The sequence below is a fragment of the Anoplophora glabripennis genome, unplaced genomic scaffold (genome assembly GCF_000390285.2).
Source record: "Anoplophora glabripennis isolate ALB-LARVAE unplaced genomic scaffold, Agla_2.0 scaffold524, whole genome shotgun sequence".
Classification (NCBI taxonomy): Eukaryota; Metazoa; Arthropoda; class Insecta; order Coleoptera; family Cerambycidae; genus Anoplophora; species Anoplophora glabripennis.
The window spans coordinates 260172-283047 of NW_019416606.1; the positions used below are offsets into that span (position 1 = coordinate 260172).

At 32.7% G+C, this 22876-nt stretch overlaps 1 protein-coding gene across 2 annotated transcripts; it reads left to right on the forward strand.

The window, feature by feature from the left end:
* The first annotated feature begins 6123 nt into the window (after positions 1-6123).
* On the forward strand, positions 6124-20986 carry LOC108912562. 2 transcript variants are annotated; one of them, XM_018717812.1, is made up of 4 exons: positions 6124-6208; positions 7689-7861; positions 13660-13797; positions 20363-20986. In XM_018717812.1, the coding sequence occupies exons 1-4, from the start codon at positions 6124-6126 to the stop codon at positions 20636-20638; spliced, it is 672 nt and encodes a 223-aa protein (XP_018573328.1). In that variant the 3' UTR covers positions 20639-20986. The 2 variants fall into 2 exon arrangements, with proteins under 2 accessions (XP_018573328.1, XP_018573329.1); XM_018717813.1 differs by having other exon boundaries at positions 20372-20986.
* The last annotated feature ends 1890 nt before the right edge of the window (positions 20987-22876 follow it).

Here is a 22876-nt window from a genome sequence, read left to right on the forward strand (position 1 = left end):
ATTGTTGTTCGCTGCCGGTGCCGAACTGCGAGCAGCTCCAGAAGTTCTTTTCATAATGGGTGAGTTATTTCGGGATAGGGGTTGACAGGCTTTTTGGAAAGGTAGGGCATAGATTAAACCGGGGGCCCCAGGGAGAGAGGCGAGCGAAAGAGATGTTTATCTAGTTGGCCCGGAATCGATATTTTTTAGGGTTGATGAAACGTGGGCGAATCGAAAAAATGAAAACAAAGAAACTATATCTTTGTTAGTTACTCTACAAATGGCATTATTCCTCGGAAACTTTCCCAGTTAAAAAAATATACATATGTATATTGATAAAGAAAAATCTCACTAAGGCAAATCGACCACTAAAAAAGTTGTGCTAACAATAAGATAATACAGCCCCAAAGAAAAAAAGTTCTGTACTAGAGGCATGAGTATACACGGTGTCCCGCATAAGAACCGACTCAGGGCAGGTGCATGTAGGGGTGCCCAAAATATTGTAGTTTAACCAAACTTACCTATACAGGCTGTTACAAATTCACTTCTCACTACAGGGATCACGAAAACGGTAAGAGATACAAACTAGCTTAAAAGGGGGCAAAGTTGCGAAATCAGGGGACCAACATTATCAAAGCTGACATGATTAGTTTTAGAAATATTTGAAAAAAAAAACGAAATTTTGGAAATCCGTTTTTGTTTCATTTCATCCTTATTTGAAGTGATATTGAAAAAAGAAGAACACTTTCTCATGGCCACTTTTTGCCCTCTATCGAATGGCATAATCAATTTTTATATGTAACGTTTCGTCTCTCCAGGACCATCATCAACTTCATTTTTTTAAATACGACCTTAGAAATTTTATTACATTTTTTGCAAGCCTTCTTGACCCCCAATACTGTACTGCCTCAGTCCGAACCAGATTTAGACGTTTTGTTTCGAAAAATTCATCTTCAGTGTATTCGTTCCAATAATTTATCTAATTTTTTAATTTAGATTACTTTGTTTATTGAATTATCGTACACTGTAAGTGTCCATAGTTATTTATAGGCTCCTCGAGTGATCAAAATTCAAACAAATTCCGATCTATTTTTTTCAGGATATTCATACAAATACATCTGACAAGCTTTTTCACAGTTGCAATTATAGATATAATAAATTCCGATAATATTACGCTGATCTTCATTTTTAACCTTTGCCAAAACGAAAATGTTTTTGAACATTTACAGAAATTTTTTAAAGAATAATATTCGGCTGGCGTTTTGGTTGTTCATATATGCATTTTTAAGAATTAATTTGTCATAATAAAATTAAAATTGTAATAATGTTTTAATTTTGACGCAACAACTTATTGAGTTATGTATGACCAAGTGATGCTAATAGTTAATAATAATAAATGTTTTATTGTAACGCGTGGTGGTAATCTTACTTATTCTGTGCGTCTTATATTTCCCTGATGGATTGGTAAGAAGAGTATTTGAAAGAACACACTGCAAACCGAATTTATATTCCTTGTTTCTCATTTTTGGACATTTGTCTATTTTTATTCAAATAACTCAATTTTTTAAATATTCATAAAGCATTTCTTTGGGTGGTAAATTCCAGTTTCTATGGTACATTACAATCCGCCATAACGGGTACGCCACTTTGGATTTAAGAATTTTCGAATTAAAACCTTATATTCATGATTAGCGAGTTTGGAAACCACCGAGTAACAAGTTTCAGCCGAAATCTTCAAATTTTGAATGCTTTTCCGATTCTTATATCCTCCATATTGGATTCGACATCTTTTATTCCAAAGCGACCCCAAAAACCCGCGGTTACAAAATTCAGGCAAAAATATTGAATAGAAAAATGTGACTTAGTAAGTGGGACCCTAGTCTGTAGATGGTTTCCAACCCTTTGAGGGATAAATTGCATTATATTTTTCTAGTATGATGTCTTTCAACCTACATTTATATATTTGGTAGTACAAAATAGAGTTCGCAGTAACATTCATTATTTGATCTTAGGCGTGGATTTAACCCTCTCGTAGGGGTGGGTGTGGATTTAATTTGCATATTTCTTTCCAATGCTCAAAATATTATTTTAAAACGTTTTCTCAATTTACAAATTGTTGGTTTTCATTATTTATAGCCTTACCTTATCCTCACTATTTTAGCGTTTTACTAAAAAATGACCAGCTAAACCTATAATTGAGAAACAGTTAGATGATACCCACGAACTTACGGGAAGTACATATTTTTGAAGATGCAGATTTCATACAATACGAAGAAGATGGTGATGAATTAATTCATTCGTGCCAAAAAACTAGAATTGAATAACAGTAAATTTTCATAAATATAAATCATGGCTTTGTATTTCTTTTAGTGTCCTTATACCCTTGAAATTTTTAAAACATACATATTCTGTAAAAAAATCTTTCAATACAGCAAAAAAAATTAAATATGAGAAAAAAAATTATAGATATTATTCCGTCAGAAGTAGAATTTATATGAATATTGTTAATATATAAATACTTAATATTTAATTTGCGACGGGTTAATACCGACAATGCATACAGGGTGTCCGCAAATTTCACCGACTACGTTTGACTCTGCTACACAAACCGAAACGTACAGACCTGTAAATAATGTCATTTTTCTCAAGAATGGCTTTCCTGAAGGCGATTTTCTCAAGAGACAATATATTTTTTTTAAATAAAACGACCTCAATGGTTTTAAAAAAATATGACCACTGTATAAGTTTTGACCGCTAAAAGGGACAGGTAACCGGAGAACACTATCACCCAGTATATCGATTTGACTAAACCTCTAAGAAATAATCTGCCACAATAGTCCAAATAAATGTGCCAAATTTTAACGCGATCGGTAAAAGGATTATGAAGTTATCAATTAGATTAGTTTTATTTCTGACAACTTTGAAGGCCTGTAACTCAAAAACCAAAAAGTTTTTATTTAACTTTTTTTCGTACATTGTATTTATTTATTCTCGCAAATATGCAGTCAAAGGTTGTCGGTGAAATTTGCGGACACCCTGTATATTTTATGACGGTATTGTACTCGTCTCGACCAAAAATATAACAAAAATAATCAAGATTGATCGAGCGGTTCTCGAGATATAAGTCAAAAATTTCGCGCGCAACCGAAATTGGCGTTCACCGCATGCGCGCGCCCAGTTTTCCTCACGCGTGCAGACTCATTAACGTTAACTTTTACTGCTGCTAGCGCGTTTATTACATGAACTTATTGAAAATAAAACTTTAATCCTTTCTTTAATTGTCTCTAAAATCCTGGTGTGATACGTGCAATTAACAATTAGCGTTATATAAAAAAGCTATCTTGAGAACAAAGAGGCGTAGGTGATGTTTTTTTAATTACCGTAAAAATAAGCTCTATTTAAGGCAAAAAGAGCGAATTCCCGATCGGATTTTGCCTCACCCTGGAGAAAATTTGTTTATAACGCTGTGTTGCACGTCCTACTTTGTTAGTTGTAAGGGGAAACTTAATTTCAATTTTTTTTTTTTTTTTCATTACGTTTGTTTCGATCAATTACAACCTATATCTACGATATTAACTTCTAAAGTTAACGTTTAATAATTAAACAATTATTTGCAAAAAAACGAACGAAATTAATTAACAAATACCTGGAGTAACAATTTCACGGTCAATCGAATCGGCCGTTGGCACACATCCATCGCTTTTTCTAATAATAATGCGCAATTTTCGAAAACTAATTTTCCAATATGTCGTCTAGATTTTTATGGGTAGTAAAAAAGTGAAAAAACACATAATTTTACAACTTATTTCCAATTTGTCAATTTAGCGTCACTTCTTTCGAGTTACTTTTTTGATATTCCCCGTCATAAAGTGCAATAAAATGTCTACTAATATTTTTTTTACGTTCAAACCGGAGTATTGATCATCTTTCATACAAATCCATAACGTATTATATTATATTATGTCAGTAATATATGTACAGGGTGTGCCATTTAACACTTCCGCTGCCAATATCTCCGAAATTAAGAGATTTATTTTAGTTCCCGAAACTGGGGTTGTTAGGTTCCTCGAATAGCTTCAAATTACAGTTAGAATTGTTAGTTCAAATATTTCTGTATAGATGACGTAGCGATACTAAAAAAGTTTTTGATTCCTGGAACGTGAAGATCGGTCCATCTGAAAGATCGTTAATTTTTGTAATATAAAGTTTTTCCATATATATTTATTTGTTTTCGAGACATGTCGACTTCAATATGCAATGTATGATGTAACAGGAAAATCTATTATTTTATTTAAATCACACTGAAACAAAATATTCATTTAAAATATTGTTATAATGGCTTTATTCACACCACTAACTAACAAACAATAAATTATAATTAAATGAAATGATCAACTACAAAAAAAAATTGTATAGTGGTAAATTTTATAACTAGTATAGTTAAATTGAAAGACGCAAGTTGATAAAACTGTAATTATTATCATGTGTCATCTGTTTACATATTTTATTTTAAATAAATGACATGAGCCACCCATGACTGAATTTTGTAATAATATTTGATAAAATACAGTTCGTCTCTGCCTCTTATAAGATTTACCATTGTACAATTTTTTTTCTGTAGTTGATTTGTTTTTTTTTATAATTTATTGTTTGTTTAATTAGTATTCTTTTTTCAATATCACCTGTAGTGAGAAGCGAATTTGTAACAGCCTGTATATAATAAGAACCAATAAAGTTTTGACTAAGTATGTGTTATATATACAATATGTTAAGGATAACACAATAGAGCACAATAAAAATAAACCATTTTTGTACAGTATTAACTAACTATTTAGAGATCTGTTAGTAAAGTAGTGAATTTAATAGTGGAAAAGCAAATAAACCAAAATGTTGAAAAAACTACAGAAGAAAAAGGAGTAATTTCAAAAAGTGACAGGTTTTCCATTTAAGAACATAATTTTAATTTATTTCTTCGAAATGCAACGTCGATTGTTTTTTTATAATAATTTTTAAATCACAAGAAAATATCCTAAACGTCTACCATTTTATCCTGGAGAGAAAGATAAAAAAGATAAGGGGCAGAATGTTATGTGAATAACCTTGTAAATATGTATTTCATCTAAAATAAAATATTTGTTTACCCTCTTTTGCATTAAAACGAACAGAACTAAAAAATTACGAAGTGAAGAAAAAAAGTGTAGGTACATGGAAAAACCCCGTGGACTAACCACTACGTTCTTCCGATTTCATACACTGTGAAATAACAAATTTCCAATGCCATTCTAAAAGGTGAGCAACAAAATTAATACTACAGATAAATATGACATCGTCACATGACATTTTCGTATTCATTCGTGCCAGCCCCGTACAAACGGTCACACCCGACAAACTTCCACCAGCTAAAAGCCTCCGCCGCGATTCAAAATCCTCGGCAATTACCTGCGTCCCCCGAGGACTTACTCTTTCCAGTCTCGGAGCTGATTCAATTAGGAACTTCAACTGCCAACTACCCTTCGGGCGAACATCCCTCATTTGTTTTTGTTGCTTTTTAACTGACCTTTTAAAGAGAACGTCGCGAGTTATGACCTTTAAGTCCGTAGCTTTACGACCGTCTCGTTAGCAGCCCCTAAAGGGGGTTCCGCAAGGGCGCAATTCGGGCCGCTTGCTCATGGCTTTTCGTATAGGTGACAGATACGTCGAATCAAAATAAAACGCCACTTTTACGTTACAAACTAACAGATTAAGACAGAATTAAGATAGCTCTGTAGTGAGAAAACGCACTTAGGGCCACGCCGCCTACTTGACCCGATCTGAGTCCAATTTTTTTTCAGTTGAAAGACGTTATTGGTGGTGCAGAAGAGGCGTAGCATTACGAAACCTTCCAAAACACCACGAAACCGTGCCATCTGCTCGTATCTAAACTAGGGTGACGCAACTGCCGTCCAATTATCCCGCCAACTAACCAAAACAAAGGGCAATTAGAGAATTAAACAATCTAAAATCATAAACGACGATCGAAGATTACTATAAACTATAATAAGCCAATTATATCGATAGAAATAGTAAATTATATTGGCGTGGGTTTCCATAGGATATAAAAGGTAATTCTGGGACAGTAGCAGGAAGAAGTATGTGTGATTGCGAATGATGCTGATGCTGTCCGACATGATGGGGGAGAACGACGACGACAACAGCGAGCTGAGCGAACACGGGCGGTTCCTTACTAAGGGTGAGTGACGTCAGTGAAGTGATACCATGTGCGTGCCATAAATAGTTGGACGACGACATATTGTCATTACGTCGTATGTCAAAAAGTGAATTAATTATAGTGAAACGGAAAAAAACAAGAGCGTGATGTAAAGTCAAGAATATTACGTATTAATTATAGTTAACCAGTTATTTTCTATTTTATACTAACACCAAGACATAAAATTATATATTATTTAGGTTTCAGTAGGTACTAATTGCGTTTTTTTTTCTTTTATTCTGCAAAGTTTTGAAGTTTCTTTAAAGCCTTACTCATAGGCAGGGGGGGAAGCAGAGGCAGTAATTTTCTATAAACCCCATTTTTTACAGATCAGCTATAAATATGTTATAGAATAACATATTAAAACGCACAAGCGCCATGTAGTGAGAAAAAAATGTTATTAACAATTCAAGTCGCAAAAAAGTTTATTTAATTATATTTCTTCAATGTCTCGGTTGAATCCCACTCTGAGAAGAAAATGCAAAAAATAGTTTTTATTCTAAATCAAATTTTCTACAAAATAGTATCGCCCCAATTTTTTATTGTAAAAATAATTACGCAATTTACAAAAAATGGCAAAAATCGATGTTTTTCTTAAAATTGTTGTCAATTTTTTAAATATTAATTAAACTTCATGAAACTTTCGGAAAATAATCTTCAATTCATGTATATTAAGCTCCCGTAACCAGCTATTGGACAGATGAGTCGTTGCCGAGTTATTGATAACGCAAAAAGAGCGAATTCCCGAGCGGCTTTTGCCTGACCCTGACACAATTTATTTATAACGCTGTTTTGCACATCCTTAGTTGTAATTTCAACATTTTGAAATCTTTTTTGATACGTTTCTTTGGATCAATTAGAACATATACTTACAATATTAACTTTTAAAATAAACGTTTAGTAATTAAACAATTAAAAACAAACGAAATTAATTAACAAATACCTGGAGCAACAATTTCACCACGGTCAATCGAGTCGGCCTTTGGCACATATGTTGGTCATTGGATTGAACTGACCGTCTTTTCCATAAATTTCAACAACATCCATCGCTTTGCTTTGCAATAATAATGCGCAATTTTTGAAAACTAATTTTTCCGCATTCGACCTTAACTTTACAGTTAACAAATTGGTGGAATATGACTTTAAGTACATTAAATTGTCTACGACATAGAATAACTGCTTCTCCGATAAGTCGTCTAAATTTTCATGGGCAGTAAAAAAGTGAAAAAAATACGTAACTTTCAGCATATAATTATTTTTAAGGCAATTATTTGAAGCTCAAATCGAAACGGGTGCGCCACTGGATTTGCCCGCAACCAATACTTAATACAGTTCTCACTGAAACTGAACTTTAAAATTTTCAGTGGCTATTCCTAAGACCTCTGAAACGAGCTACACCACACGCATCCCTCCGTACGGATTTTCAGCACTTTTCAGCGTAATAGCGCGAATTATTTTTCAGGCGCCTTCCTTCTAACACCCTCGCACGACCTCACTTTAGACAAGGCGGCCAACATTTGCGACAAACTGAACTTCAGGGGAAGCTTCAGCCTGACGAAGACGGCGACCGGCGTATTGTTCAAATTCTCGGAGCCAGAGGACTTTCAGCAAGTTTTCAGGAAGGGCTTTCACAAGGTGAGCACCAAGTTTCACTCCAAACTCCTGATGCTTAAAGGGGAATGTTTTCGGATAATTTTCAAACGGTATCTAAAATGTCTGAGTTCGGTGTTGTGCACAGATAAGTTTTAAACGTTTATTTAAACGTACTTAAATGTTAATACTTAGAAAAAAACGTTTTTCTAAATACGTATGACGTTGACGTTGTTTAAAAAGTATTTGCTTTCGTTTGACGTAAACGTTTATGTTTAACGTTCGCAATAGATATTAAAACAAAACGTTGTAATTTATGTTACTTGAAACGCATTTAAACGTTTATTAACGTTAGGAAAACAACTACCAATCAACACAATATTTTTACCAGAAGAAAATAATGTTTCAAAATTATACACTATTCACCTTCCTGCAACAGGATCTTTATATAAACGTTCTGTCAAATGTATTTAAACTTTAACGTTTGCAAAAAGTCATTCTTTGAAACAGATAAATTATTTAAAAAACTTTATTTTGGTATTGTGTCTATACGTTTTTTAAAAATATTGAAATGTTCCTTTAAACGTATTTAAACGTTAACGTTTGAAGACGTTCTTAAGACCTAACAGTGAAATTGTTAAAATTTCTGCTTTCCTGTATTGCACAGATGAAGCTTAAACGTTTTTTAAACGTACTTAAATGTTGATGTTTGTAAAAAAACGTTTTATTAAATACATATATTGAAAAATACATATAATGAAAAATTTTTTTAAAAAATAATGAAAAAATTAAAACCGTCCTTTAAAACAAGACGACAAATTATAAAGAAGCTTTTGCTTTGGTACTGCAGGTGTCTATAAAGTTGAAACGTTTTTTTAAACATGCTAAAATGTTGGACTTAAACGTTAATGTTTGAAGAAAACGTTTTTTTTATAAAAGACATATCAGTAAATTGTTAATATTTCTCCTTTATTGTTATGCACAAATGAAGCTTAAACATTTCTTTAAACATATCAATGTGAACACGTTTTTTGAAGTACATATAAGGACAACTTATTTAAAACACATCTTTGTATGGTATGTGCCATACATACAAAAAACATTCTTTGAAATAGATATAACAAAGTTATTTTTAAAAAATTTATTTTGATATTGTGAATATGAAATCAAAATGTTCCTTTACACACCTAGACCAGTGCTTAAGCCTTCAAAAATGGTAAAAAGTGAAAAAAAATTATAGTAGGATGAAACCCATTGGAAAAGGAAGAGAATATAACAGAAATGAAAAGAAAAATAATTTACGGGCGATCTGAGGTCGGGAAGGGGAAGGGGGTGAGTTTTTAAGGGTAAAAAACGGTTTATCTTGATTTCCGGAAAAACTACAAGTCTTATGGAAAAAAGTTAAATGGCAAAGTTGTAGGTAATAAAAAGATCTACAACTTTTGTATTTACACTTTTTTCACATAACCTCAAAATTTATGTGAAAAATTCAAATAACCAAGTTTTTGGTTTTTTATTTTTATCTTTTACAAACAAATTTTTTTTTCACGAAATTTGGTGAAAACTTACCTATTTATGTCCCAAACACGCTGTAATTTTTTTGATTTGAAATATTTATTTTTTCACCTTATTTTTACTTAATATCGAAAAAGCACCCTAATTTTCAATCGAAAATTCTCACGTCAAAATATCTGCTTTTTTAAAAACGTCGGTGGGCTTTTTCTTCGTTGAAATCTCTACTTTCTGATGGTGTAAAAAAATATATACATTACTATGGTAAGTTTTCTCAGGAAATGCAAAGAAACGAACTAGAATCCGAAAATTTTTTTCTAATCATTATGTACAATTTTGAGCTATTTATTAAAATTTACACTTTAATTACTCGAAAAACGTAAGATTCCATGTTACATTGATAAACAAAAAAATTACAAGTCGAAATATACTATTATAATTAACAACCAAATAAGTTAATAAAGTTAATATTTAATAAGACATCTACAATATTTTGAGAAAGTTGTAGAATCTTCTTTCGTTTCTTTGCATTTCCTGAGAAAACTTACCATAGTAATGTATATTTTTTTTTACACCATCAGAAAGTAGAGATTTCAACGAAGAAAAAGCCCACCGACGTTTTTAAAAAAGCAGATATTTTGACGTGAGAATTTTCGATTGAAAATTAGGGTGCTTTTTCGATATTAAGTAAAAATAAGGTGAAAAAATAAATATTTCAAATCAAAAAAATTACAGCGTGTTTGGGACATAAATAGGTAAGTTTTCACCAAATTTCGTGAAAAAAAAATTTTTTTGTAAAAGATAAAAATAAAAAACCAAAAACTTGGTTATTTGAATTTTTCACATAAATTTTGAGGTTATGTGAAAAAAGTGTAAATACAAAAGTTGTAGATCTTTTTATTACCTACAACTTTGCCATTTAACTTTTTTCCATAAGACTTGTAGTTTTTCCGGAAATCAAGGGAAACCGTTTTTTACCCTTAAAAACTCACCCCCTTCCCCTTCCCGACCTCAGATCGCCCGTAAATTATTTTTCCTTTCATTTCTGTTATATTCTCTTTCTTTTCCAATGGGTTTCATCCTACTATAATTTTTTTTGGTTTCAAAAATTATCGACCCTGGTCTAACCTTTAAACAGTTCTTCAAATGCATTTAAACTGTGTTTTAAACGTATTTAAACATTAACGTTTGTAAAAAAACTCCTTCGAAACAGTTAAAGCTATATAGCTTTTGTTTCGTTATTACAAAACGTTTTCAATAGTAAAATACAACAGAAAACTGTTAAAAAATTCCTTATTTCGTTATGTACTGACATCCACCGTAGAAAAAAGTAATATTTTTAATCTCCGACAAATTTGTACACCCTGTACGTCCCGTTTTTTACTGACTCATTAGTTTCGTACGCATTTGGATATTTTAAGTGGTATTTTACCAATACACGATTACGTAACGCAACAATTAACATTCGTCAGTAAACTAACAACGCATACAGGCCACCGACAACAATAGGGATCTGTATTACCGGTAGTTACCGTTCCGTTCGTCATTAATTAACGATGCAAATCGCGCAACCGATTGTTTTATTACATAATAAAGTTTTTACCGCTGAAAAAGAGACATCATTTGATTTAATGAGATTGGCCATTGTGGACTGACGGGGAAATTCAACGCAGTCGATCGTCGTTTGTTTGTTTTGTTATTTAGTCTAGTGTGCCGCGGATCGGTTTTTAAATTGTTTATGGTTTGATTTGCGTCTGGGAAACGGACGGTTAAAAGAAGCACTTAGGAGGGATTTAGTTTCGGGTATTAGTTTATTTTATTAATGATAATGTAGGGTATTTGTCAATGAAGGATAGGATTTCAAGCGTCGACTAAGAATTTGAGAAATTCGTGTAATGCAATATTGTTTAGACATGGAACTCCGATCCTCAAACTGAAAGAGGATGAAACATTTTTTATTCAAAAATGGGTACCCATTCTTTCAAAATTTGTATTTCTCTTTATACTTTGTGATAAATCCGGGTTTAACAAAAAAATATCAATATTTAGGCCACCATGTATAACGTTCGTTGACATTAAAGATTTGGGACTAAATATGGCATATAGAATGACACGATCTGTATCTGCCTTAGTGATTATTTAATTTTTAAATAGCCATTTTGCCTGCACCGGGTGGTCCGTTATAATCGTCCCTTATTAATATATGTATAGAAAAAATATGTAAAAACCAAAATTTTAGTATGTTTTATGTAGTTTATCATGGCATTATTAAATTTTTATGAACTATCATGTTTTTGACAAATGAAAACAAGTAAGGTTTATTAAAATGGAACACCCTGTATATTTTTAGAATGTACGTATTTTTCTGAATCTAACAGTACATATGTCCACGGTTAGAGTGAAAAAGAGGGAAAATATTTTTATTTTTCATTTTACGAGGCATTCTTGATTAAAATTTTTGTTTGTCTTTAAAATGCGGTTGGCACGGAAAACTTTCATCTTGCATGTACAGGGTGATCAGAAAATGGGTAAATATAAAAATCGTTCAAGAATAGACTGCCTTTGTTTTTAACAATACAGAAATATGTTGCCTAGAATTGAAATTTATATTATAATTTCAATTTATGTATGAATCGGCCTACTTTGATAGAAACGGGCAGTAAAACATTTTTATTGTTCATTTTACGAGAAAAAGCATTTAAAATATGCAGTTAGTTATAACGTTAGTTTATATTGTAGTAAGATATTAGTGTGCATATATTTCCCGCAAGTGTGTGAATTGCTAAGTAGAAACTAAGAAACAAATATAATTTATTAAGTTTGGAAATATTTCCGTTAGTCATACACATTAGAACAACGGCATTAGATAAAAATTACAGAATAAAGTTCTTCATGTCAAATTATATTTGAATAATGAGCAAAAGGCAATTTATTCTTGAACGATTTTTATATTTACCGATTTTATGATCACCCTGTACAGCAAAGTTCTCCATGCCATCCGCATTTTAAAGATAAGCAAAAATTTCAATGAACAATAAAAATGTTTTACTGTCAGTTTATATCAAAGTAGGCCGAATCATACACAAATTGAAATTATAATATAAATCAATTCTAAGCAACTTTTCTTAACATCATATTTCTGTATTGTTAAAAACAAAGGCAGTTTATTCTTGAACGATTTCTATATTTACTGATCACCCTGTACATGCATTTCTAGTAGACTTTTCGGGATTTTCATGAAAATATAATAAAGTATTCAATTCTACATCTTCATTCCTAGCACAATGCTTTAATTTTCTTTTTAAAGTTTTTCGTTCTTTAAATTCTCTAAAAATTCGTGCAAAAGTTTTTTTGCATGAAACTTCTCTAATATTACCACCTACACCATTTTTATTATTTCCAATATATACACAAATTATGTCAAATTTTCCATTAATAGAAAAATGCATTTTGTAATAACGCGTTACAAATAGGCGGAGAAAGAGCAGTAACATATTTGACCATAAGTTTTAATTGTCATCACAAGGCATTATACTGCTTTTATTGTTTCTCGATTAAATAAAACTATTGGAGATGTGTATTACGTTCAGAATATACTTTTTCTAATAATATTGATCAAACCGCTGAAGGGATTATATGATATATGGATATGTATGGTTAGATTCAGAAAAATATGTAGAGTTCCAAAAATCTAAAAATATACAGTGTTCTATTAAGAAACCCTACTTGTTTTCATATGTCAAATATGTGACAGTTTATAAAACTTCTAAGTATGCCATGATAAACTACATATAAAAAACTAAAATGTTTGTTTCTCGACTTTTTTTCTTATTATAATAAGGAAGGCAATTATAACGGACCACCTAGTAGTACCGTCTTCAAAAAGAAACGCTAAAATTTTATTGACAATCTTACTCAAGTTTCCCATCATCTTGAGACTATTTACAACATTTGGCGAAACGTTTCGCATACTTTTAAGTGATTGTCAGTATACCAAAAAAATAATTCTATTTATATCAGATTGCGCAACTCGACAAATAGTAAGAATTCAGATTATGTGCGGATTCTTTACGGTCTACTGAAAATTAGTCTGAATCGAGTTCGACGCGGTCCACATTGAATTTTGAACGTTCCGTGAAATACAGGGTGTCCAATCCTGCCAATTTATGCGAACAAAATCTATTTCCTACATTCGTCGTACATTTGTACGGCTTAGGGCATAATAATAATATACCAGATATTATTATTATGCCATAAGCCGCGCGAAAAAAAAAAAACTTTTTCTTATTAAAAAAGTTTTGGTTTTAAATTACATGGTTTATATTTTGCAGGTGACAGGCGGACGCCTGTACAGGAAAGTGGCCATACCCTGCAGACCCCAAAAGACCTTCTCTCTGTTGGTCCACGAAGTCCCTCACGATCTACCCGAAGACGACATCAGGGCTAGCCTCTACAGATATGGGGCGGTGGTGAGTTTTTGCAGGCCTTATCAACGAAACGAAAATCTCGAAAATACACATATGAAAATTCCATGCAAAAACTTTTATAAAGTAACATAATATTGACACAGTGGCTTATAGCTGTTTTCCATTGACAATTTATTGATGAATTAATTCATGAAGTTGCTTCATCAAGAAATTGGACAAGTGTAATGCACAAATTTTGCTGTCAAATAACTTCATGAATTTATTCATCAAGTTCTTGACGAATTAGAGCATGTTCTAATTTTCGTCAATTTCTTCGTGAAGTTTGAAGGTACCAACCCAACAGATTTCGAGCCTCAGATCAGTAATGAGGTTATGGTATTGGAATATGTAAATCATTGTGTGGCGTCGTACTACTTTTGCATTGTTTTTACTGATTTGTTACTTACAAACACTAATATTTATATAATATGTGTCAAAACGGTACCGCTGTTGTATCACTTCAATTATGAGTGGAAAGATAACATTTTTGAAATTTATTTGCTTTTTTGATTCGTTGGTACAACCGATTCATGCGTCAAAAAACTTGACGAAGTCTGTAACAGTGTAGAACCACACTGTTTACCAATAAATTCGTGAATTAATTTATGAAGAACTTCGTCAATTTATTCATCAATAAATTGTCAATGTAAAATCTATTACAAAGCCCTGCATTCACGAGAATTTTATGTAACATTACACACTAGATCAGTGGTTCTTAACCTGTGATCCAAAGACCCCTGGGGGTCTGCCATCTCCTCCCAAGGGATTCGTGAAGTTTTTAGGAACATTTAATCCCTAATAACAACTAATTACGAAAATGCTGTTGTTATATGTCAGAGTGTAACTTATTGTCTATCTTTCCGAAATTTACGTTTAGTGTGCAATTGATAATAATTAATATTTCAAACCCATTTAAATTCTATCTAACATAAGTAAATAACTGGGGGTCCGCAACAACAAAAAATATTGAAAATTGAAAGATAAACAAAAGGTTATGAACCGTTGCGCTAGATTAGCAAAATTCGTTTATAAAAGAACCTACCTTAACGCATTTTGTTTTGGGAATTAAATGTCTTTTGGTTAGCATCGTGTTACTCAAATCACTATCATTATTTATTTTTTGCTCACTAGTTTGCGAATAACTTTTTGAGGTCAAAATGTAGCTAAGTACATATTTTTATGCTCTTCAAACTTACCTACAAAAAGTTTTATCCTGCTATTTCACTTTTTTAAGACAAAGTGAAACAACCTAAACTTGGATAAATAGTGCCAATAAATAAACAACACTTTCGTTGAAATTTCAAACTTATACTATATTCTCCAATTTTTTGTGGTGAATTCATTTATGTAAAGAAAACTATAGCATTGCATTTAAAATTTTTGAGAAAAATCCATAAAACGGTATTCTTTTGAAATAACACCATATGATATACGGTTTTCATGTTGAAGTAAATGACATTACGTATTCACGAGATAAAGAATGAAAAGACCTTTCTAACAAAGTATAACACTATGGGCTTTTGATGAGCCAATCCTTAAAAAAATGCATTTTTCTGATAAGACATTTGGGGCTCTCCCCACCCTTCCTGTCGAGAGAGAGAATAAAATGTCAATAACAAAAGTTATGCGCAATAAATCCGGCTATCCATGTTTATACTATTTAATATACCTGAATAGGAAACATTTCCGAGAAAAATTCAACTCTATGTTTTAGTATGTAGATTGCGCCACTTAGCGGCCGAGCTACGAACTTGAAAACTACTTCCAGCGATTTTTCTTGGTTGATTTATTAATCAAAATAATTTTCCTGAAGCTCTAGAGCCCATACTTTCTCTAATATTGTACTACGCCGACCTTAGTAGGATACCCTGTACATACTTGAATATATACAAAAACCTTATATAAAATCAATATTAATAAACAAAAAATAATAAATATTCAACAATGCACAGAACACGTATAAAAAAAATTGACAGAAACTAGAAGACCAATTTATGTTTGATATAATTTTCATGCTGATCGCATGTACCATTTCACATATTAGATAATAAAATATTTAGTCCTCTCTGGAATAAATACAACCCTGAGTAAATATTACCAAGTTTACTTTATTTTATGTTACGTATCTACTATGACCCGCCTTTGGTGAGCGGACAATTGTGCCAACTGTATACATACAGGGTGTCTCACGGTGACGGCCAATTAGAATTATTTCAGAGACTACTTTTCGGGCATGAGACATATCCCAATTTTCCACCAATGAGCAGAATAAAGTTAAGAAGAATTCTAAAAAATCAACTTCATTCATAGTAGTACACAATTTTAATTATGTATGTTGATAATAATAATGCACTAAGATAAAAAAATGACTTAAAAAAGTCATAAGTGTTCAATATGACCCCCATTAACAGCTAAGCACTCGTGGATTGTAGAGATAATACCAGCAGTCACCGCCTTTGCTGTTTCAGCTGCAGGCAATTTATAGAACGCTCTTCGTATTCGAGCAATCAAATCCACTTTTGAAGCAGGGTGTACAATAAACTTTTTGCTTTATTACTCCCCAAACATAAAAATCTAATGGAGTGAGGTCGGGAGACCTCACTGGCCAATTCCACGGTCCTAGGCGTCTCATCCATCTATCTTCAAACATTTCAGTCAGCTGTTAATCGATTTGATTGTGACAGTGAGGTGAAGCCCCGTCTAATTGATACAAACACTTCCTTAGTTGGTCTAAAGGTATATCATCTAGAAAATCTGCCACAACCGTTTGCAAAATATCGAGATATCTGCCGGCATTTAAATTTTCTTCGTAGATATGGTAAGAAATTTGGTTATCTTTAATTAGACAAAAAACATTTACGCTAAAATTTTGAAACTTTCTTTCCCAGATAACATGAGGATTTTCAGATGACCGCAAATGAGTATTATGTCTATTAAAAATACATTCCCTCGTAAATTTTGACTTGTCTGTCCATATAATATGTTGCAGAAATTGTGGATCCTTTTGGTATCGCACTAACATCCTCTCACAAAATTGTAAACATTGCACGGCATCACCCGGATGAAGAGCAGAAAGTAGCTTAAATTTGTATGGATGCATATCATTAGTTCTTCGCATCCTGTAAATGGACGCTCGTGAAATGCCTAAATCAAACTCTGCGGCAAAATAGGCTAGCATATTTATTACATTATTCATTTGAAGTTATTGGTTTTGGTAAAATTCTTTCTGCACAAATTCGACCATAGAGTATGGTTAAAATATCAGCATTTGAATATGTATTGTTTTCCATTTCTTATAAACACTAAATTAAACTGTCACTGCAAGAAACTAACAACAAGTTGATAGTTTAGTTGTTTGTTTTGAAGTTTATAATCAACCAATCTATCAGAGGGAAACGAAACTAAAAATATGACCACCAACTTTTTTCCCATTTTTTTGTCCTTTTTTAATGTTATAAAATTAATTTTGTTAAGTCAGAACTATCAATTTATAAAACGGCAACATCGTAAATTTCACTTGTTTTGAAGTTTTGGTAAAAATTCTACAGCTATCCTCGCAAGAAATTATATGATTTTAGGTGATTATACAAAAAAATAGTAGATAACTTAAAAACTAGTAGAGATAGGTATAGGGAACCCTGATACCGTTCGAAAGAGAATAAAATTGTGTATCAGAATATAGAAAAACATACCGAGTGTTCCATTTAAAAAAACCGACTTATGAAGGTTTGAAGTTAACTAAACTCGGCATTAAATTTCTAGCACCCTGTATGCAATTAAGCCACTTTGAAAGTATGGATGGAAAGCTTAGGGGTCTAGCTGCCCCCCCTATAAATATTGTTGCTTTATCTTTCTTACTATAAAATACACATGGTTTGAAGCTAGTCACTGTTTCTCTCCATTTTTTTGAAAAAAATTAAATATCTCGAAAACGGTTAATTTTAGGAATAGGGAAACTTCATAAAAGTCCACCTAAAATAACACGTAGAATCCAAAACTGCAATAATATATAGGGTATCTCATTTAAAATAAAAAAATTGATGGCGACTTCCAGTATAACCGAAAGCGGTACGTGGACGCCATTATTTTAGTTGAGAAGGGCATGCCCGAAAACCCGGTATCCCAAATTTTCAAAATTTAAATCGAAGTAGTCTCTAAAATAATTTTAATGGACCGTCACCGTGAGACACACTGTATATTAGTTTACTTAAAATATTAAACTTTTTTCCGTTGTAGTTGAACCAAAACAAATAAGAAAGTGTAAATTCAAACTTTTATTCATAACATTTACAAAATATAGTAAAAACACAAAAGATTAGGAGTAATAGATTTTAAAAATATAAGAGTACAAGGTAAAAGTAACATTGCATCTTAAAAAGAAAACTTTACACAATGTAGTATGCATGTTAAATGCAATTACATTCTATGTGTACAAAAAAGCGTTGCAAACACATAAACCCATGTAAATTTCCAGAATTCCTATCAGTGTCGAGAAAGAAACATTTACAGACCGTTAAACAGCCCTACACTAAAACAAAAGACGACCGCGTATACGCACCACCCCATCTCGACACTTTCGATTAGCTTTGATGTTTCTATTTCCGTCCCCGCGATCGCCTTTCTTATCGCCCATCGATATACACGTTATTTATTACAGAAGGCAAATTATGATAGGCGACACGTGCAGCCGAGCGTGTGCACGTGTCGAAACGTGCGAACTGGCTTCCTCGAACGGCTTCTGAATGCGGATGGGGCTCATGCACTGCCTCGTTGGTTCGCCGGTGCCACGCTTTGCTTGTAACACTATTCGGTAACGTATTCATGAGGTGACTGCCTCCCCCTGCTCGTGTACATAACGAATGTGCATTTGGAACGCCTTTGTGGCCTAGATTGTTCCTCTAATATACCCTTAAGCCGATGTTCGGATGCTCTGCTCGATAAAATAATATTCGCGGTGGCAAAGCACCCGTTACAGGTATCCTACGCCTTTAAATCAATAAGTGAACGTTTAAATATGAAAATATAGGTGTTTCAATACCGTTTCGGGAATATTTAAAATTTTTGTTTCATTTATAATGTAAACATTTTATATTTATTATGAGTAATCTGTATATCATTGCAAAAATACACACGATTAAATAAGTACATCGTTTTTACGTTTGTAGCCAGGACGAAACTGTATGTATCATATAACATATTGATAAATTAATAATATGCATATTTTATACGTTTAACTCATCGCCTAGATAAAAACGTTTTAAAAAACTATTTAATGTAACTTTAAAATCACAGTATTTAAATGTTTTTCAATATTTTAAATATTTTCTATAAGCACAAAGGCATCTCTTCCCATTCTGTATGTGTAGGACAATTATAAACGATTAAATAATATAAACGTATAACTTTATAAAAATTGTAACACTATTTCAGTAATGCTTAAAACGTTTGCTTTATTTGCGCGCATCAAAAATGTTTACTACATTTTACTGAAATAGTCCTTATGTCATTGCACGTTTAAATACGTAAGTCTTTGTCATGTTTGGGGGCAAAAACGGTGTGTATATAATAACAAACAAATTTTTGGCAAGTTAATAATCAGATGCATATTTTAAACGTTCCAAGTGACAATATTTAAACGTCCAGATATTTTTTCAATATTCAGAATAATTTGAATATTCACATGTCAAACCATTCCATTACAGACATTATATATGTCTAAATCAATTGTAGTTTAAATATATAAACGTATAATTTTTTTATAAGTTAATAAACAGATGTATATTTTAGACGTTTAAATCGCCACCTAAGTAAAAATATATTTAAAAACTTTTAATGATTCTTCCAAGTGACGATATTTAAACGTTCAGATAAATGTTTTTTAGTATAATATTCACAAAGTAAACTATTCCGTTACAGACATACACGTTTAAATCAATTCTAGCTTGAATATGCAGAAGCAGTTTTTATACCCTTGCAAGAATTCCTACGTTTAAATATCTCATATATATCAATCATTATCTGATTTGAGACAAGGCAAAAGTGTATTCAATAAATACCAAATAACTCTTTGATAAATTAATAAACACATGCATCCTTTAAATGTTAAAGCAGCACCTAGGTAAAAACGTATATAAAAACGTTTCATGCATCTTTGAAGTGCAATCGTTGACAAATGTTTTTCAGTATTTATAACATTTCCATTATCCACAATAACAAACCAACTCGTTATGAATGAATTTACGTCAATTGTAAATGTTTAAATATATAAACGTATAACATTTTTTATCAAAATTCTAACACTGTTATAGAAATATGTAAAACGTTTCCCTTGTTTAGTCAGAAAACTATTAAAATTCTTCGGAAGTAATTTCTACACGTTTGCAAGAATTCGTACGTTTAAATATGCAAATCTTTGCAACGTTTGAGGACAGGGAAAAACAGTTTCCGATAAATGTCCAACTTTTTAACAAATTAATAAACATATACACATTTTAGACGTTTAAATCATCGCCCAGGTATAACAATCAACGTAACTTTTAATCGATAGATTTAAACGTTCATAAAAAAGTTTTTCCAGGTGGAAGTCACCAGACTCCAGAACAGAATGGACCAGCCGCCCGGCTCCCCTCCCGCCATTCGCATCACCGTGGCCTCCCTCGACGAGTACAACAGCCTCCTCCAGCAAGGCCTCGACTTTTATGGTGCCACGTACTTCCCCACGGAGCCGCTGAAGAAGGAACAGCTTAGAGGCAGTAAAGAAAAACTGCTGCCCGTTTTCGACTCGTCGGGATTCTCCAGGATACCGCCTCCCCCGACCAGGACCCTAAAACCCTTAAGATCATAAAGGGAAACATCCACCACTATCGGCCACTGGATATAAATGCTCGATATAAAAAAATAACACGTTTTTGTCAATTCTGAACAAGAATTTTTGATGGTCGACACTTTTCACGTTTAAAAGCGAGTATTAACAATTAATCAATTGGATTTTGGTCTGGCGGGAATAACGGATATCGGATTATGGTTTTGATTAGGGAAATATTTTTTTTAGAAAAAATACTTGAATACTTCAATGGTTTTGTTGAAGTGTTATGTTTTATTAATTTATTTACAAGCACCTGTTTTTTTTTAAGAAGTTCTACTGTACTGTTACTGAAGATTTTAATCTAATGTCTGCACATGTTTATGAATAAATAAAGTACATAATTTGATGATGCGGAGTGTTTATTAGACCAACATTATTTGAAAAATAATAAAATGCCTCCGTACGCCACTGAGTGGCATCAGTCAAAAGTTGGGATTATATCGATTGGCCACTTGAAAAAGATGTAAGACCGTGTAACCCGGATGAGGGAGAAAAGGCCGCGGAAGTATTGGCGAAGGCTTTTCACCGATTTCATTTTTATTTTATTTGCCTACCCGAAGCCGCCCTCTCCGGGCTCGAAATTTGATATTCGAAGGGATGCGGATGATGCATTTATTTGTTTTCCCGTTTAATCTGCCGCCGTGCGGGGAGTGGACGCTTTCCGAAGTGCTTATATATTCAAATCGAGAGGTTCGACGTCTGCGGTTCCTCCCAGAGGTGAGGCCAGCGTATCTCTCTAGCCTTGCTAGTCACGATGTTCGCCGTGATTTCGCTTCCAATTTAGAAGCGTTAACAACTCGCAGTGATGACCTATTGAACTGCGAGTGTTCCTATTATTTTAATGCGAGATGTACTGGGTGGACTGTGATTTTCTTCTAATGTTAAGAACGTTTTTCGGTTTTATCGTAGTTTTGATGTAGTCTGGAGCTGATTTTGAATTTTCACCCATCTTCTCAAAATTATTTGGTAAACCTTTGGGGACAAATTCCGCCGAAAACTACGAAACCATGAACAAGAAGTCGCAAATGACTTACGAAGCACATCGGAAGGCGCAGAGCGGAAAACCAAAATTTCACCAATGTTTTGAATTTTTTCCTATACGAAGCCCCAATTGTCCCCAATAGACTAGGAAATATACAGTTGGGCGCGACTTTTGTTTCGGCAAAAACAACGGAGTTACAGATTGTCAAAGTTGACGGCGTATTGTTAAACAAATTACGTTGGTAGCGGCAAAAAAATATTGTCATAACCGACAACCCGAGTACATTCCCAGGGAAAAATATTTTATTTGTGGAAGTATGTTAAGTGCATATGCAATATTGTCAAAAGTCAGTGGGTCGCTTGATTTTCGGCGAGCCGTGGCGCGGCGTAAGGGTGGGGGAAGCGAATGACAGCGAGTCCGAAGAAAATGACGATAATATTCATAGTTCTGCCGTTAAAAAAGCGAAATTCGCTTGAAAATAATATATTTGACAGTCTGTAACTCCGTTGTTTTTCAACGAATCTTGACGATTTTTTTAACTTAAAGCTCTTTTCATAAACTTTCCGAATATGTAATAATATATAACTATATCACGCTCGTGCGTCGTAAATTTCATTTTGCAACTAACGCCAAAAAATTAAAAAAAATTCCAGGTTGCAAATTTGAAATTTAAAAAAAATGATAGATTTCAATGTATTTCAATAATAACGCAGTTTATAAACGTTTAATTCGTCATTAATAAACTTCTGTTTATAACTTTTGTTCTAATCAATATTTTTTGACGCTCGAGGGCTATATTTGTAGGTCTTTTGAAGACGAAAAAAAAGGACTTTACTGTTTGTTCTCTTGTGGAAATGAACGGAAAAAGTTATAAGCGAAAAACGTGAATTTACGTAAAAATTATACAATTAACCACCCTGTAAACAATCTTCTCCCCATTTTTATTATTGTGGAAACTAATATGTTATTATACATAATATTTAGCATCTATAGTAATAAATTCGGCTTGCCGAAACAAAAAGTCGCGAAATGGTCATTTTCCAGCTTATTTTGCTGGTCTACAAACGCCATAAAACGAAGTAAACAGTGCTAACTGAGCACGCAACCGATTGCTAACAGTTTCAAATTTTTGAAAAATAAAATAATTCCATATTTTACGAAATTCGAACTGAAACAAGGCCTTTATGGCCGCCATTAACCAAAATAATTTTCTGTTCAATAACCCTTGGGAGACG